Source organism: Lontra canadensis, unplaced genomic scaffold, assembly GCF_010015895.1.
Source record: "Lontra canadensis isolate GAN:19392208 unplaced genomic scaffold, GSC_riverotter_1.0 scaffold59, whole genome shotgun sequence".
Lineage (NCBI taxonomy): Eukaryota > Metazoa > Chordata > Mammalia > Carnivora > Mustelidae > Lontra > Lontra canadensis.
This window is the reverse complement of record NW_022631053.1, coordinates 5,045,668-5,063,754: the sequence shown is the minus strand read 5'-3', so window position 1 is coordinate 5,063,754 and position 18,087 is coordinate 5,045,668. Positions and strand designations below refer to the sequence as shown.

Below are 18,087 nucleotides of genomic sequence, written 5' to 3'. Positions count from 1 at the left end.
TTCTGTAGTTGTTGAAATTGTAGGTCCATGAGTTTATTTGCTTGATAACCCTTTTTCTGTTCTAAAATTCTTCCAAAATGCTCAGCAAAATGTTGGCGCTCAGAAAGGAGAGAAATCTCCTATTCTAATTTATGTTTCTTCAATAAATCATTAAGCTCAGGGAGAAGCCCATTAACAAAATAAGCAGAAAAAGTGATGTTAGCTTCAGAGTCCCTAAGACCAGCATGCTGTCTAAATATTTCTCCTAAGTGAATTCAGAGGTCTGCAATTGACTTATTTCTTTTCTATATACAGGAGTATATTAAGGCTCAATCTGTTCTCACAGGAAAAATACTGGGTGTAGCTTCAAGGAGCAATTGACCTACTTTTCTCTCTCTTTTTATTCCATCTTTTCGGGCATACTTGGTAGCGTCTTCAGAGTCTTTTTTTTTTTTTTTTTGTCCTCAAAGACTTCAAAAGTGTCTTTCCAGTCTGCTTCATGGGACTACCTTTGAGCGCCTCCTGGACTTAGCACCAACGAGTTGGGCAAATCCAGGAGCCCAGGTCATGAGCCCCAAGAATTATCTTAAATTCTTCTGTAAATTTAGTTTGATTCTTCTTTGGGTCTGGAAAATTGTTTATAATGGTTTAGAGCTCAGCTTCAAACCAGGGTTTAAATTCTGCTGTGGATGGGACCTCTGGTTCATGGTAAGATCTTACTCTCAATGGCATTATGAGCCTAGGAGGTTCGAGGGAAAGAGTCAAAGATCAAACAAGTTGTTAGAATTAGGATAGGCACAGAGGGGTTATTTGGATGGTCACTCAGCTCTTTAGACTCAGGGCTTTAGTCATAAGTTTTTTCACTGTCTTACTGTAATGAATCTTTTAGAGAGGCTATTTTGAGTCATTCTGCCTTCTCAAGTCCTCTGTAAACCAATCAAAGAGTGCATTTCATTGTTTTTGGGAGATTTGGGATCCGCTTTTTTCTCATGGGTATCCCTAAGATGGATCTTTTTTTAAAATGGTAGGCTTCCCAAAATGGTCATTACAATTCAAAATTATCCTTTGTAACATCCCATTTTTTCAGAAAGGCTCAAAGCTCTTTCTATAGTGGTAATAAATTAAGAAGGAGGAGTTTTTTTAAGATAAGAGAAAAAGAGGATTTAGACTAGTTGGAACTATCTCTGCCTTTAGGGTATTGGAAACAATCTGTAGGATCCTGGTAATTTTGTCATTGCCTGAAACCCAAGGAATCATGCGCTTTTCCTCTTACAGACAGGAGGGTAGCTTACCAAGAAATTTCAAGAGAGACAGAAAGCAAATGTGCACAATAAAGTTGGAGAGCTTGTAACTCAGAGAGTAGAGCTCAAATTCTAGAGAGACTTAAGCAAGAAGTCTGTAGTCTGAGAGAATTCAATGAGTGCACAGTGCTCTGTGGGTACCACGTGTGGTTTGCTCACCAGCCTCAGGGCAGTGGGTCTGTTGGCTAAAGATCCCACTTTTGACACCGTTAACTGTCAAAGTTCATTAAAAAAAAAAAATTAAAAGCAACAAATCCCTGAAGTAGTAGTAGAAGTTTATTGTGCACATACTAAAAAGACAGTTTGCAAACTGGGAGCACTCAGATCAGAACATGGAATGACGCTCAGAGGCATATTTTATACAGCAGCTTATATAGTCTGAAGGCATTGAATGTTTATTCTTTACAGTGATTGGTTACAATATTACAATTTTCCTTTTTTAAAAAAATATTTATTTGACAAAGAGAGAGAAATCACAAGTAGGCAGAGAGAGAGTGGGAAGCAGGCTCCCCGCTGAGCAGAGAGCCTGATGTGGGGCTCAATCTCAGGACCTTGGGATCATGACCTGAGCCGAAAGGCAGAGGCTTTAACCCAATGAGCCACCCAGGCTCCCCTACTGTTTATTTTTTAATTTTAATTTTGTTTTATTTAAAATAAATTAATTAATATGTAGTGTAGTATTAGTTTCAGAGGTCGAGTTTAGTGATTCATTTTGTTCAGGTGCATATAACACCCAGTGTTCATTACATCAAGTCCCCTCCCTAGTCTCTGTCACCCAATTATCCCTTCCCCCTACCAACCTACCCTCCAGTAACCCTCAGTTTATTTTCTGGAGTTTAGTGTCTCTTATGGCTTGCCTCTCTCTCAGTTTTCATCTTGTTTTGTCTTTCCTTTCCTTCCCCCTATTCATCTGTTTTGTTTCTTAATTCTACGTATGAGTGAAATCATATGGTATTTGTCTTTCTCTGACTTAACTTTGCTTAACATAATATCCTTTAGTTTCACCCACGTGGTTGCCAGTGGCAAGATTTCATTCTTTTGGATGGCTGAGTAACATTCCATTATATATATAATGGAATGTTACTATATATATGTGTATATATATATACATATATATATACACACACACATATATACACACTACACACACACACACACACACACCACATCTTCTTTATCTCTTCATCTGTCAATAGACACCTGGACTCTTGCCATATTTTGATTGTTGTGGACATTGCTGCTATAAACATTGGGGTGCATGTTCCCCTTTGAATCACTATGTTTGCATTCTTTGGATAAATACCTAGTAATGTAATTGCTGAGATCTGTTTTTAACTTTCTGAGGAACCTCCATACTGTTTTCCAGAGTGGCTGCACCAGTTTGCATTCCCACCAACAGAATAAGAGGGTTCCCCTTTTCTCCACTTCCTTGCCAACGTCTGTCATTTCCTGAGTTGTTAATTTTAGCCACCCTGACTGGTGTGAGGTGATATCTTGTTGTGGTTTTGATTTGTATTTCCCTGATGCTAAGTGGTGTTGAGCATTTTTTCATGTGTCTCTTGGCCATTGGATGTCTTCTTTGGAAAAATGTCTGTTCGTATTTCTCGTGTTTCTCCCCAGTTCTTGACTGGATTATTTGTTTTTTGGGTGTTGAGTTTGATGAGTTCTTTATAGATTTTGGATACTGGCCCTTTATCTGATAAGACATTTGATAATATCTTCTCCCAGTCTATAGTTGCCTTTTAGTTTTCTTGACTATTTCCTTCGCTTGCAAAAGCTTTTTATCTTGATGAAGTCCTAATCGTTCATTTTTGCTTTTGTTTCCCTTCCCTTAGGAGATATGTCTGGCAGCCAAGGTCAAAGAGGTTACTGCCTGTGTTCTCCTCTAGGATTTTGATGGATTCCTGTCTCACATTTAAGTTTTTTTGTCCATTTTGAGTTAATTTTTGTGTATGGCGAAAGAAAGTGGTCCAGTTTCATTCTTCTGCACATGGCTGTCCAATTTTCCCAACACCATTTGTTGAAGATACTCTCTTTTATCCATTGGATATTCTTTCCAGCTGTGTTGATGATTACTTGACCATAGAGTTGAGAGTCCATCTCTAGAGTCTCTATTCTGTTCCATTGATCTGTGTGTCTGTTTTTGTGCCAGTACCATACTGTCTTGACGATTGCAGCTTTGTAGTAGAGCTTGAAGTCCAGAATTGTGATGCCTCCAGCTTTGGTTTCTTTTTTCAGCATTCCTTTGGCTACTCAGAGTCTTTTTTGGTTCCATACAAATTTTAGAATTGTTTTTCTAGCTCTATGAAAAATGCTGATGGTATTTTGATAGGGATTACTTTGAATGCATAGATTTCTTTGGGTACAATATCTGTTCTCCCAATCCTTGAGCATGGCAAGTTTTTCCATCTCTTTGCTTCTTCCTCCATTTCTCTCATAAGTGTTCTGTAGTTTTCATAGTACAGATCCTTCACCTCTTTGGTCAGGTTTATTCCGAGGTATCTTATGGTTTTTAGTGCCATTATAAATATGATCAGTTCCTTGATTTCTCTTTCTTCTCCCTTGTTGGTGTATAGAAATGCAACTGACTTCTGTTGTTGATTTTGCTGTGACTTTGCTGATCTCCTCTATCAGTTCTAGCAGTTTTTGGGTGGAGTCCTTTGGGTTTTCTACCTAGAGTGTTAGGTTGTCTGTGAAGAGAGTCTGACTTCTTTGCTTATTCGAATGCCTTTTATTTCTTTTTATTGTCTGATTGCTGAAGCTACAGGATTTAAGTGTACTATGTTGAATACCAGTGGTGAGAGTGGACTTCCCTGTGGTGTTCCTGACCTTAGGAGAAAAAGCTCTCAGTTTTTCCCCATTGAGGTTGATACTTGCTGTGGGTTTTTCATATATGGCTTTTATGATATTGAGGTTTGTTCCTTCTATCTCTACACTCAGAGAGTTTTTATCAAGAAAGGATGCTATAGGGGCACCTGGGTGGCTCAGTTGATTAAGCGTCTGCCTTTGATGCTTAATGCTTAATGCTCATGATTCCAGGGTCCTGGGAATTGAGCCCCGCATCAGGTTGTCTGCTCAGCAGGGAATCTGCTTTTCCCTCTCCCTCTGCCTGCTGCTTCACCTGCTTGTGCTCTCTCTCTCTGTCAGATAAATAAATAAAATCTTAAAAAAAAGGATGCTGTCCTTTGTCAACCGCTTGTTCTGCATCATTTGAGAGGACCGTATGGTTCTTGTCTTCCTGTTCTTTCTTTTACTAATGTGGTCTATTATGCTGATTGATTTGCGGATGTTGAACCACTCTTGCAGCCCAGGAATAAATCCCACTTGGTAGGAGGTGAATAATCCTTTTATGTACTGTTGGATACTTTTAAGTTAGTATCTTGGTGTGAATTTTTGCATCCATGTTCATTAGGGATATTGGTCTGTAATTCTTTTTGGTGGGGTCCTTATCTGGTTTTGGGATCAAGGTAATGCTGGCCTTATAGAATGAGTTTGGAAGTTTTCCTTCAATTTCTATTTTTTGAAACAGTTTCAGAAGAATAGGTGTCCATTCTTCTTTAAATGTTTGGTAGAATTCTGCTGGTAGACCATCTTAGTTTTTGAGAGATTTTTGACTACTGATTCAGTTTCTTTGATGGTTATGGATCTGTTCAGGTTTTCTGTTTCTTCCTGTTTCAGTTTTGGTAGTTCATATGTTTCTAAGAATGCATTTACTTCTTCCAGATTGCCTAATTTGTTGGCATATAATTGCTCATAGTATTCTCTCATAATTGTATTTTGTGTTGGTTGTAATCTCTCCTCTTTTATTCATGATTTTATTTATTTGGGTTCTTTCTGTTTTCCTTTTGATAAGTGTGGCTAGGGGCTTATCAATCTTAATTCTTTCAAAGAACCACCTCTTAGTTTCAATGATCTGTTTTTGTTTTTTTTTAATTTCTATATCATTGATTTTTGCTCTAATCTTTACTATTTTCTCTTCTCCTGTGGGTTTAGGCTCTTAAAAATAAAATCTTAAAAAAGTTTTTGTTACCTGAATTTTCAAATGTATTGATATGAGGTTTTGTGTATTTTTGTCTTATATTTTTAATATCTGTGAGATCTATGCTGATTATTTTTAAAAATTCCTGATAGTAGTATTTATGCTTTAGTTTTTTTCCTTGACCAGTATTTCTGGAGGTTTTTTGCTGGGTCAGTAAATCATTTTTTTCCTCATAATTTTTTTTATTGCACTAAGACTTTTAAAAATTATGGTAACATACACATAACATAAAATTGACCATTTTAACCATTTTAAAATGTACAGTTTCAGGGCGCCTGGGTGGCTCAGTGGGTTAAGCCGCTGCCTTCGGCTCAGGTCATGATCCCAGGGTCCTGGGATCGAGCCCCACATCGGGCTCTCTGCACAGCGGGGAGCCTGCTTCCCTTCCTCTCTCTGCCTGCCTCTCTACTTGTGATCTCTGCCTGTCAAATAAATAAAATCTAAAAAAAAAAAAATGTACAGTTTCAGTGGCATTAAGTACATTTACACTGTTGTGGAACCATCACCACTGTCCATCTCCAGAACTTTTTCATCTTCTCAAACTGAAACTTTGTACCCATTAAACACCAAACAACCATTCCACTCACACAGCCCTGGTAACTATCATTCTACTTTCTCCCTGTGAATTTGACTAGTATATATATATATATGTAGATATATACATATATATATGTGTGTATATATATGTATATATACTAGTCAAATATATATGTAGATATATATATATATATATGTAGAGTCACACAGTATTTGTTTTTTTGTGATTGACTTATTTCACTTACTATAAAGCCCTCAAGATTCATTCATGTTGTAGCATGTGTCAAATTTCCTTCCTTTTTAAGGCAGAATAATAGTCCGTATTTCTTAATTTTTTATTTCAAGTATGAGCACATAGTAATTCATGTTAAATACTTATTAATTGATCAGTTAATGTATTTTTTAAGTTAGCAAGGGTATTAGAAATGACTTTTTCTATATGCATGGAATCTCCTTTTATGGATTAGAATCAGTGAATAAAGTTGCCCTTAATTGCCTTGTTTTGTTTTTGCCTAGTAGCTGCCTCTGTTCCCTTGAGCTACTTGCACATCTGTGCTTTGGGGAGATGGGAGAAATGGAGTTTCCATGTGTTGGGGGGGGTGCGGATGAAATGATCAGTATTGTTTAAAACCATTACTGAAGAATTTATATAGCTGAGAATAATTTGGCTTGATTGAGTTTGGGTTACAGCCACCTGCATGAGGAGGAGAGTACAGACAACTCTTAACCACCCAGCTAGCAGTGAAATGGGAAGAGATAAACAGATATGTATTCCTACTCTACTCCTTTCAAGTCCTGTCTACTCCCACACTTAAACAGCTGCTACCGATGACTAATGTTAAGCAATTTGGAGGGTCCTGTGTCTTTTAATAGTAGTAAAGAGGAGTTGTGGTATCACATGGTTTCTGATTTTCCACTTAGAATGTATTTTGCATTTCCAAAAATTTGAGATGCCTGCTAGTTGGAAGAGCATGCAGCTCTTGATCTCAGGGTCATGTGTTTGAGCCCCACATTGGGTATAGAGATTACTTAAATAAATAAATTTAAAATACACTTCCAGAAATTCTGTTTTATTCCAATATCCAATTCTGTGTTATTCCAAATCGAGGTTTTAATTTTTTTTTAAAAGAATTTACCCGTTTTTCTAAATGAAAAGTTCATTTTCCAAAGTAAAATTTATGGTGATCAGGGCTTAAAATTATGGGAGAGTTTTTAGATTAGAGTGGCATATTGATTAGAAAGTTAGTGCCAATGAATAGACATTTGTTAAGAAAACAGACTTACGGAGAGGTCTTACATTCACATTTTTGACCTGAAGATATCATCTTTGTTTTTAATTATTTTTTAGAATGTATTAGTGTATTATTTTGGGTCCCCTTTTTCGTATTCATTTATAAAGCTAATGGGAATGACATTCATTGGCAAACTGTTGACATTGTGGAAAAGGTTACTTTCTTGCTTCCAAAACCCTTTAAAAATCAGAGAAAGTGTTTTTGTTTGAAACTTCCCATTTTCTTGTTTTTGGTTCATTATCATTATGCAGGTCTAGAGAGTTCGTGTTTGTAGGTTCTTTTTTTTTTTTTTTAAGATTTTATTTATTTATTTGTCAGAGACAGAGAGAGAGAGAGAGTGCACAGGCAGACAGAGTGGCAGAGGGAGAAGCAGGCTCCCTGCTGAGCAAGGATTCCCTGATGTGGGACTCAATCCCAGGATGCTAGGATCATGACCTGAGCCGAAGGCAGCCGCTTAACCAACTGAGCCACCCAGGCATCCCTGTTTGTAGGTTCTTTATTGACACATTTCATTTTTCTTTTTCTTTTTTTAGATTTTATTTATTTTTTAGAGAGAGAAAGAGAACATGAAAGTGGGGAAAAGAGCAGAGGGAAAGGGGGAGAGAGAGAGTATCCCAAGTGGACTCCATGCTGAGCAGAGAGCCAAATTCAGGGCTTGATCCCATGACCCTGAGATAATGACTTGAGGTGAAATCAAGAGTTTGCTGCTTAACCGACTATACCACCGAGGTACCCCTTGACACATTTCTTGAACCTGTTGATGGGGTTACTGATTTGGAATAAATATTTAGATTCAACTGAGAGTTTTCAGCTTTGATTTAATTTCTTGGAAAGGGGTCATTAAAAAAAGGTATTAAAATTTTTCAAAGAAAAAAATTTTTCAAAGAGATGTTTATACTGTTACAGTGTCAAAATATTAAAAGTATATTTGAAAATTCTTAGTTTCCTATTTTTTTCAGTTTCCATTCTTCAGTGGATCATCACTGTAGCAACTTTCTTTTTATCCTTTCAGATATACAATATTTATTTATATGCAACACAGTTTAACTATAGTCTTCTCCATCACATTCATTTATCAATATATTTTAGCATAATAATAATAATTTTAAAAGACAGTCCCTACCTCTCTGTCCAGCCCATTCCCATTTCTAGCTTTCCATGGATATTCATTAGCATTTCTTTTGGTATTAACCTCCATATTTCTGAATAACATGGTTATACTGACTTTTTAGTCTTTTCAGGGCTGCTTGTCCTCCCTTTTCTCCTGGTTTTGTTGATAGAATTTTGTAACAATCTGTATTTTAGGGGAGCCTGGATGCCTCATTTGGTTAAGCATCTGCCTTTGGCTCATGACTGGGCTTGGGTCCCATATCAGGCTGCTTGCTCAGCAGGGAGCCTGCTTCTCCCTCTGCCTGCCATTCCCCCTGCTTTTGTTCTCGCTCTCTGACAAATAAATAATAAAATCGTTAAAAAAAAAAAAAGAATGATCAAGATAGTAAGAGTTGTAGTCATCAAGAAGTTTACATTCTATTGGGGAAGAAGGACAATAAAGAAATAATTTATATGCTAGGTAGTAATGAGGTGTAGAAAAAATAGGACAGGGTAAGGGAATGGGAGTGTCAGGAACTATTGTTCTAGTTAGGGTAGTCAGAGAAGGCTTTTCTGAAGAGATGGTGCCCCCCCCCCCCCAAACCCCACAGGTTTATTCAGGCTGTTGGCAGAATTCAGTTTCGTATGGTTGTAGGGCTGAGGTTGTAGTACTGTTTCCCTGCTGGCTCTTGGCCCCAGTGTCATTCTTTTTTTTTTTTTTTTTTGGCCCCCTTTTTTTTTTTTTTTTCCCCCCCCCCCCCCCCCCCTTTTTTTTTTAATTTAAATTCAAATAGCCAACATAGAGTACATAATTGGTGTTTGATGATTCATTAGTTGCATAACACCCAGTGTTTGTCAGATCATGTGCCCTCCTTAATGTCCATCACCCAGGTACCCCATTCCCCCCAGCCCCCTCCCTTCAGTAACCCTCAGTTTGTTTCCTGGAGTCAAGAGTCTCTCTCATGGCTTGTCTCCCTCTCAGATCTCTTCCCCTTCAGTTTTCCTCCCTTCCCCTGTGGTCCTCTGCGCTATTCCTTATATTCCATATATTAGTGAAAGCATATGCTAACTCTCTTTCTCTGATTGATTTATTTCATTTAGCATGATACCCTCCAGTTCTATCCATGTAGGTATTCATCCTTTCTGATGGCTGAGTAATATTCCATTGTATGTATGAACCACATCTTCTCTATCCATTCATCTGCTGAAGAGCTCTAGGGGCCACCCGCATTTCATGCCTCATGGCCCCTTTCAAAGCCAGAAATGATAGGTCAGATTCCTTTTATACTTCAGATCTCTCTGAAGTTTCATTCTTTCACATTTCTCAGATGTTATCTTTCTCTCTTTTTTATTCTAAAAGATCTTATTTATTTAATTGAGAGAGAATGCATGGGAGCCGGGGAGGAATGGAAAGAGAAGGAGAGAGAGAATCTCAAGCCGACTCCCAGCGAGTGCAGAGCCTGATGTGGGGCCCAGTCTCACCATCCTAAGATCAAGACATGAGCCAAAATCAAGAGTCCAAGGCTTAACTGACTAAGCCACCCAGGCGCCCTTCTCAGATACGTCTTTCTGAACTCCAGCCAAAGAAATCCCCCCCCCCTTTAAAAGATTTTATTTATTTATTTAATTGACAGAGAGAGAGAGAGAGAGACAGTGAGAGAGGGAACACAAGCAGGGGGATCGGGAGAGGGAGAAGCAGGCTTCCCACTGAGCAGGGATCCAGACGTGGGGCTCAGTCAGGACCCTGGGATCATGACCTGAGCCGAAGGCGGAGGCTTTAACCCACTGAGCCACCCAGGCGCCCCTGATTTCTATCTTCTTGTTGACATTTTTGGTTTGTTTGAGGCATTGTCTTCATATTTTTCTTTAGTCCTTTAAAGCTGGTTGTTTGTTTAGTTTGGCATTTGGACCTACTCAGAGGCCTTTCCAATTCCATGACTGTTTTTTTTTCCCCTCTTCAGTTTGGGCCATACTTTCCTGCATCTTTACATGTCTCATAAATGTTTGTTGAAACTAGACCTTTTACATAATACGTTGTAGCAACTTTGGATTCTGATTTGCTTTTCCCTTGGAGGTTTGTTTTGTTTTGTTGCCTGGACTAAATCTGTGGAATGTTTTTCCAGAGTGTGTGGCTGCTAATACCTTCTTAGTGTTTTGTGGTTTTTTGATTTGTTTTTATTTTTAAGTCTGTCTTCCTGGAATCACACCTGTATCTGTATAGCTTAATGGTCAGTTAGCCACTTCTCAAAGATTGTGCTAAGCACATTGAGCTAGTAGGGTTTCCACTTTCTGCCAGTAGATCTTTGTGTGTGAAGGGGAGCTCCTCCAAAATTCAGACATTTATTTAAAAGTCTACTCAAACTTGTGCTTTCCACTGGGCCCTCTCATGTTTTTTCTTCATGTTTTTGCAGGCTCCTTGTGGGTCCTCTCTGGTCTCTATAGTATGGATGGTGAGCACTTATCCTTTATAGCCCTTTTTCCAGATTTCCCTTTCAATTCTGTCTAGTCTGCTGGTCCATTGCAACGATGACAGCATCCTCCGGTCCCTTGTCTTGCTTGTTCATTTGCCACCAAGAAGACACGTTGTTACTGATCATGATGATGGGTATGGCATTCTGTGCTTTGCTTCAAGGCAAGTCAGCCCTCTTTGTAACTGAGGCTGCTGGTTTTTATGGCTTTCCCTACCTTTGTAGAACTACCTTTCCCACTGACCAGGGGGTGATGGGAACAGCCTTGGGCAATAATGCCAGAGAGTCCTGCTCTTCTTACCCCAAATTCAGTAGGTTTTCATGAATAGCCACAGAGAAAGTAGCATTTGAGAAAAGACATGAAAGAGGTGAGGAATTATTTCATGTAGCTATCTAAAGATGAACATTCCTGGCAGAGGGAACACTTTAAGGGCCTGAAGGTGAGAGTATATCTAGGGTATAAAAGGGACAGTGAAGAGGCCAGTATGGGTAGAATGGAGTACCTGAGGGGGAGAGTAATGGGAAATTACGTCAGACAGGTAAAGAGAGGCAGATAAGCCCTTTTAGGCCACTGGCTTTTACTCTGAATGAAATGAGCTGCTGAGCAGATCTGCTTTGAGCAGCAGAGTTGAGACAGTTCGTCTTATCATTTTAAAATCAGCTTTAGTGAAATGGAAGCTGAAGCATGGCAGGATAGAAGACTCAGGATGCTAGTTAAGAGACCATTATAGTCCTGATTATAGCAATGCAAGGGAGAAATGATTGTGGCTTAGATGAGGGTAGTAGCAGGAGAGGTAGTGAGAGTGGTCCAATTCCTTCTGGTAGATGGGGGGGGCGGCTAGTGAACAGATTCAGATTGCTTATTTCAAGGGAATTTTCCTGCGTCGTATCTGTGAATGCTTTTTTGTTCCTTTTATTGAGTTCTATATTTTTTGAGTTCCTTATATTCTAATTATGCTCAGATTGGATCATTTTAATCCTCTAATATTATTTTCTCATTGCAATCTCTTTTTTTCTTCTGAAGGCTTTCCTCCACTCCATTCAATTTTTATCTTTTTTTTTGAGGCTCCATGCCCAGCGTACAGCCCAGTGCGGGGCTTGAACTCATAACCCTGAGATCAAGGCCTGAGCTGAGGTCAGGAGTCGAACACTTAACTGACTGAGCCACCCAGGTGCCCTTCATTCTCTTTTCTTTAAGCTGAGGACATGAGGGTAGAGAGGAGCTTGCCATTGAAGAGTTTAATCCTTTGTGATAGATCTATCTAAATTCTGTTCTTCTAAAATCTCATAAAGTGTTGGGGTACCTGGGTGGCTCAGTTGGTGAAGTGTCTGCCTTCAGTTCGGGTCATGATCTCAGGGTCCTGGGATGGAGCCTGGCCTAGCAGGCTTCTTCCTTTTCTTCTGCCCCTCCGCCCACTTGTTCTCTTTCTCTTTCTCTCTCTCTCAAATAAATAAATAAAACCTTAAATAAAATAAAATTTCATAAAGTGTTTTCTATCAGATCCACTCCATCCAGTGGTAAATTCCATCTAATTCCATAGGCTTTGTCTGATTCTCCCAATTTGGCTCAGTTCTCTGAAAGATAGTAAGCCGCAGAGGTTCAGCCAGTCTTTCCTCAAGTCCCATAGTGGTTTGTAGAGAATCTTACTCTTGGAATATGATTGATAACATATTAGTTTCAGATGTAAAATCTAATAACTCAATATTTGTATATATTGCAAAATGATCACCACAGTCCAGTTAAAATTTCTCACTATATAAATTTTTTTTTCTTGTGTTGAGAACTTTCAAGATCCACTTTCCTAGCTACTTTTAAATATGGAATATGGTATGAACTAGTCGCCTTGCTGTATGTGACATCCCTGTGACTTATTCATTTATAACTGGGAATTGGAATTGTTTGACCCCCTTTACCCATTTTTTCTACTACCCCTGCCTCAGATAACCACCAATCTATTCTATATATCCACAGAGACTCTTATTCTTGGTGGATTTTTTTTTTTTTAACTTTACCAGGACTGTCTACTTATTCCTTTATTCTCCTCCATTCGTATTGGAAAGTATTTTACATAAGGTTGCTCTCATTTCCTTCTTGGGTTGCATCTTGTAAAATGTTTCTCCTATCAGGTGTCCAGATATGAGTCCTTTGATCATTCCTTCTTTACCTAGAAATCTTGGTCATATATTTTTTAAAGTTCAGTAATATATGGGAAAAAATGGCATTTGTATCTTTACAGCTTGCTTCCTGCACTATTGACTAATTGAAATTTTGCTGTTTCCAGTTTTTATTAAAATTCCTTTGTGCTTTCCCCATTCACCTACCCCTCTTCCCTAGTTTTCTTGCAGTGTATTTGAGCTGGAAAACATGAAGCGAGGTTAGATACAGGAAATTCTAGAGGCAGAAAAAAGACCCTTGATTTGGGCAGGAAGGGCAGGTGGTAAGAAAGATCTTATTAGGGAGTGATAAGCGGTAGTAAGATTTTTGAGATAGATACAAAAGATAAGAGTAAGACAACTTCTTTCTGCGCTAAGAAGATGGTCTGATTTTAAGATTAAAGTTTCTTTTTTTTTTTTTTTAAACATTTCATTTATTTATTTGACAGAGAGGGATCACGAGTAGGCAGAGACACAGGCAGAGAGAGAGGGGGAAAGCAGGCTCTCGCTGAGCACAGAGCTGGATGCGGCCTTGATCCCAGGAGCCTGAGACCATGACCTGAGCCGAAGGCAGAGGCTTAACCCACTGAGCCACCCAGGCGCCCATAAAGTTTCTTTTTCTTTTAACTCCAGTGTAGTTAACATACACTGTCACATTAGTTTCAGATGTATGATAGAGTGACTCAGCAGTTTCATACCACACATGGCGCTGATCACAAGTGCCCTCCTTAATCCCCATCCCCTATTTCATTCATCTGCCACCCACCTCCCCTCTGGTAACTGGCAGTTTGTTCTCGATAGTTCAGAGTTTCTCTGGGTCTCTTTCTCTAAGATTAAAGTTTCTTATGGAGCAAAATACTGTTTTTTATGACTACATTCTTTCTAGAGAACTTTTGTTTTAAGAGCTAGTTTTGTTTAGAAAAAACACAAAACCTGTGGGTATCTGTTAGAAATTCTGTACAGATAGCTGTTACTATAATAGTGAATGTATTTGTGTGTTTTCCCTCCAGAATCTCCCTGGGGAAAGAGACATGAATGTCTGCAATGATATTTCCTGACAAGAAGTTCATATAAGAGAAAGAAAGGAGATCAACAGCTAGTGAGCAGAATATCAGATAACCACGATTTGGTATTTATCACCTCCAACTGCAGACTTCCGTTGCCTACTTTTAAATCAGAGATAACTACGGTCAGAACCCAGACAAGGCAGAAGGATACTTCCATCTGTAGTTTTTGAGATCAAAGAAACCACAATGTCTAGGAAACAAAACCAGAAGGGTAAGATTACATGTGGGCATAAATTGTTAAAAGCATAGTTGTGAAATAATGATCTATATATTTTTAAAAGGTTCTCTTTAATGTATTTTGAACAGTTACATTTTCCCTTACCCAGTGTGGTACTACTGATAGGTATAATTTATCTCTTTGTCTCAACTGCAATTAATTTTAGAACATTCACAACTTTATCTGTTGTCTCTTTAATTATCTAAGTTGTGGATATTAGATTGTAGTTTTGTGTGTTACTAGTTTGGGAGCTAATTCATATAACAGTTGCTTTTCTCCTTTTATAAACGTACTAAATTGGAATATATTTACAGGAAAGCCAACTGCATCCAGAAAATACACTCTCTGGGGTGTGAACATATGTTGGGGGCATGGTGGGAGATAACTTACTGCGGGATATTCTGTATCCTGTGAGTTGATGTTTTTTTCATTGGAGACAGAAAATGAAGCAAGAGTAAATGTTTCCAGTTTTCAATTCCTTCTTTAGCTTTCCTTCCGGTATTATTACTCTAGCTTCTTGTCTAAAGTGAAATATAAGATACAAGGAATTAAGAAATGCCAAGAATAGTTTCAAGAAGGGCAAAGACAATAAAGATTATAAAATCACTTTTTCACCTTTTTTAGAGAGGTGCAACAATGCAAAGGGACAAATTAAGCAGTAGCACTTGAACTATTACACATAACTGGAATATATTTGTTAAAAGAATGACCAGAGCTGTCCTGGCTTTTTCCCCCCTCATTGAATTTAATTTTCAATTTAAAGTTAATGTTCTTTAATTCAGAACCATGGTGTAGATCCAGGTGTCATGTGTTAAGTATGAAGGGAAATTCTTTTAAACTTAATTTTGACTTGGTAACTCACACACCTCATTTTAAGAAAATAACATGCCAGAGCTGCTTGTGGTTTTGAAAGTATGTAGTTACTGTACTCATTGTATAGTAAATATGTATAAAGGGAATCTGAGTTCTAAGGAGTGATTATATTACTAAAGAACTGTTTTATAGAATGAGATTATCAACTAAAAAGTTTTTATAACCAAAGTTTGTTTCTTCTTTTTTTTTTTTTTTTTAAAGATTTTATTTATTCATTAGTTAGAGAGAGAGCATGAGCACAGGCAGACAGAGTGGTAGGCAGAGGCAGAGGGAGAAGCAGGCTCCCCGCTGAGCAAGGAGCCCGATGTGGGACTCGATCCCAGGACGCTGGGATCATGACCTGAGCCGAAGGCAGCCGCTTAACCAACTGAGCCACCCAGGCGTCCCAGTTTGTTTCTTCTTAATCCTCGTGATTCAGTTTGCTTTCTTCCCAGTTACGTTCGAAACATTATCTGTTTTCCTCCAGAAATGAGAACTACTATAGTAAAAATAGGACTCCAGACTTTAAGATAAAACAATTTCATCTAAAAAGTTTACCACTTAATTTTTCCTTAAAAGGTTGACTTCAGCAGAATGCTTCGACCTTGTTAAAACTGGAGTCTTTAATTTGTGTCTGTATTGCCAGAGCTGTAATAAGGATTCTTTGCTTTTTGTAATTGGTATTTAATTACTTTATATAAAATGAATTTGAATTTTTGACCATATCATAGGCATTAAGTGCTAACAAATTTTGATTGAACATAGTCTGGATTTACATGTAGTTGGAAACAAAAGAAAGTTTATTTGTTGTTAGGAGATAAAGCTGTATATATAATGTAGTTGAACAAAAAAAGTACAAAGTACTTATAAAAGTGTGGAGAGAAGCATTTAGTCTCTCACTGTTAAGTACGATGTTCGTTGTAGGGTTTTTGTAGATGCCCTTTGTCAGTTTGAGGAAGTTCCTTTCTATTCCTGTTTTGCTGAATTTTTACATGACTGGGGTGTTGGGATTTTTGTCATGTTTTTTCTGCATTTATTTCAGTCCTCCTCAAACAGGGATGATTTTGCCCCTTTGGGGATGTTTGCCATTGTCTGGAGACGTTTGTGGAGGTCCCAACTTGGGGGGGGCAAGGTGCCACCGGCGTCTAGTGGGTCTAGCCCCAGGTGCTGTAAACATCTACAATGCACAAGACAGCCCTCCACAGCGAAGAATTGCCTGATCCAAAGGTCAATACTGCTGAGGAAACCCTAGTCTATTAATATAATCTTGTGATTTTGTCCTTTATTAATATAGAAGATTAATTTAGAGGGGATAAACAATTCTGCATTCCTGGGATAAATCCCGTTTGGGGGGCACGTGGGTGGCTCAGGTGGTTAAGTGTTTGCCTTTGGTTCAGGTCCTGATCCCAGGGTCCTGGGATCAAGTCCCACATTGGGCTCCTTGCTCTGCAGAGAGCCTGCTTCTCTCCCTGCCTCTGCCTCTCTCTCTGTCTCTCATGAATAAATAAGTAAATCCTATTTGGTCATTTTTTTATGTTACTGGTTTCTGTTTGCTAATATTTTGGTACAAGTTTTTAAAACTTATATTCATGAGGGATATCATTCTGTAGTTTTCTGTTCTTGTGATGTATTTGTCTGGTATATGATTTATCCTGGAAGGTGCCATGTATGCTTGAAAAGAATGTGTATTCATCTGTTGTTGGGAGAGTGTTCTATATATGTTAGATCAAGCTGGGTGATCGTGATGTAAGTCATCTATATCCTAACTTTCTGTTCAATTGTTCTGTCATTTACTAAGAGAAAAGTATTGAATATTCAGCTGCAATTGTTGAATTGTGTATTTTTTGTTTCTGTTTTGTCAGTTTTTAATTTATATATTTGGGTATTCTTATTAAATATATACATTTATAATTTTTATCTTGATAGATTAATTTTCTTATGAAATATTCTTTGTCTCTGTTGAAATGTTAATTTTTCTGATATTAATATAGTAGTTCCAACTCTTATACTTACTGTTTTCAGGAATTATTGTTTTTATCCTCTTTCCATTAAACATTTAATGTATTTATCAGCATGATTGGGTTTATGCCTGCTATTTGCTATTTTCTTTCTTTTTTTAAAATTTTATTCATTTATTTGACAGATCACAAGTAGGCAGAGAGGCAGGTAGAGAGAGAGGGGAAGCCTGCTCCCTGCTGAGCAGAGAGCCCGATGCGGGGCTCAATCCCAGGACCCTGGGATCATGACCTGAGCTGAAGGCAGAGGCTTAACCCACTGAGCCACCCAGGCTCCCTCTTTGCTATTTTCTACATCTTATTTTTTTGTTCCTCTGCTACTGTTTTATTGCCTTCTTTTTAATATATTTTTAGTATATACTTACATTTATATTTTATTATTCTTAGTGTATTAATTCCTCTGATTTTTTAAAAAGATTTTATTTATTCATTTGAGAGAGAGAGAAAGCACAGGTGGCGGGGGCGGGGGAGGGCAGAGAGAGAGGGAGAAGCAGGCTCCCCGCTGAGCAGGGAGCCTGATAGAGGGCTTGATTGCAGGACTCTGGGATCATGACCTGAGCTAAAGGCAGATGTTTAACCAACTGAGCCACTGAATAGGCGCCCCTATTCCTCTGATTTTTTTTAAAGCCTGCCCTTCCTTCCTTCCTTCCTTCCTTCCTTTTAAAGCTATTTCTTTTTTTTTTTTTAAGATTTTATTTATTTATTTGACAGAAATCACAAGTAGGCAGGGAGAAGGAGAAGCAGGCTCCCCACTGAGCAGAGAGCCTGACTCGGGGCTCGATCCCAGGACCCTGAGATCATGACCCTGAGATTAGGTGCCCCTAAAGCTGTTTCTTAAATAGTTATTTTATTAGTGGTTGCTCTAGGATTGCAGTATGCATCTTTAACTCGGCACAAGCTACTTCCAGTTAATACTGACTTAATACCCATAAGAGGGGCGCCTGGGTGGCTCAGTGGGTTAAAACCTCTGCCTTCGGCTCAGGTCATCATCTCAGGGTCCTGGGATGGAGCCCCACATCGGGGGGGGTCTCTGCTCAGCGGGGAGCCTGCTTCCTCTTCTCTCTCTCTGCCTGCCTC

The 18,087-nt window shown here is 38.5% G+C and overlaps 1 protein-coding gene across 1 annotated transcript in view; it reads left to right on the top strand.

Annotated features, from left to right (window-relative positions):
• Window positions 1-18,087, top strand: part of SPATS2 (spermatogenesis associated serine rich 2) — a 145,191-nt gene that overhangs the window by 56,905 nt on the left and 70,199 nt on the right. Inside the window, exon 2 of the mRNA XM_032876865.1 lies at window positions 13,870-14,137. Within this exon, the coding sequence (XP_032732756.1) occupies window positions 14,113-14,137 (25 nt within the window). The 5' untranslated portion in view covers window positions 13,870-14,112. The remainder of the gene's footprint in view (window positions 1-13,869; window positions 14,138-18,087) is intronic.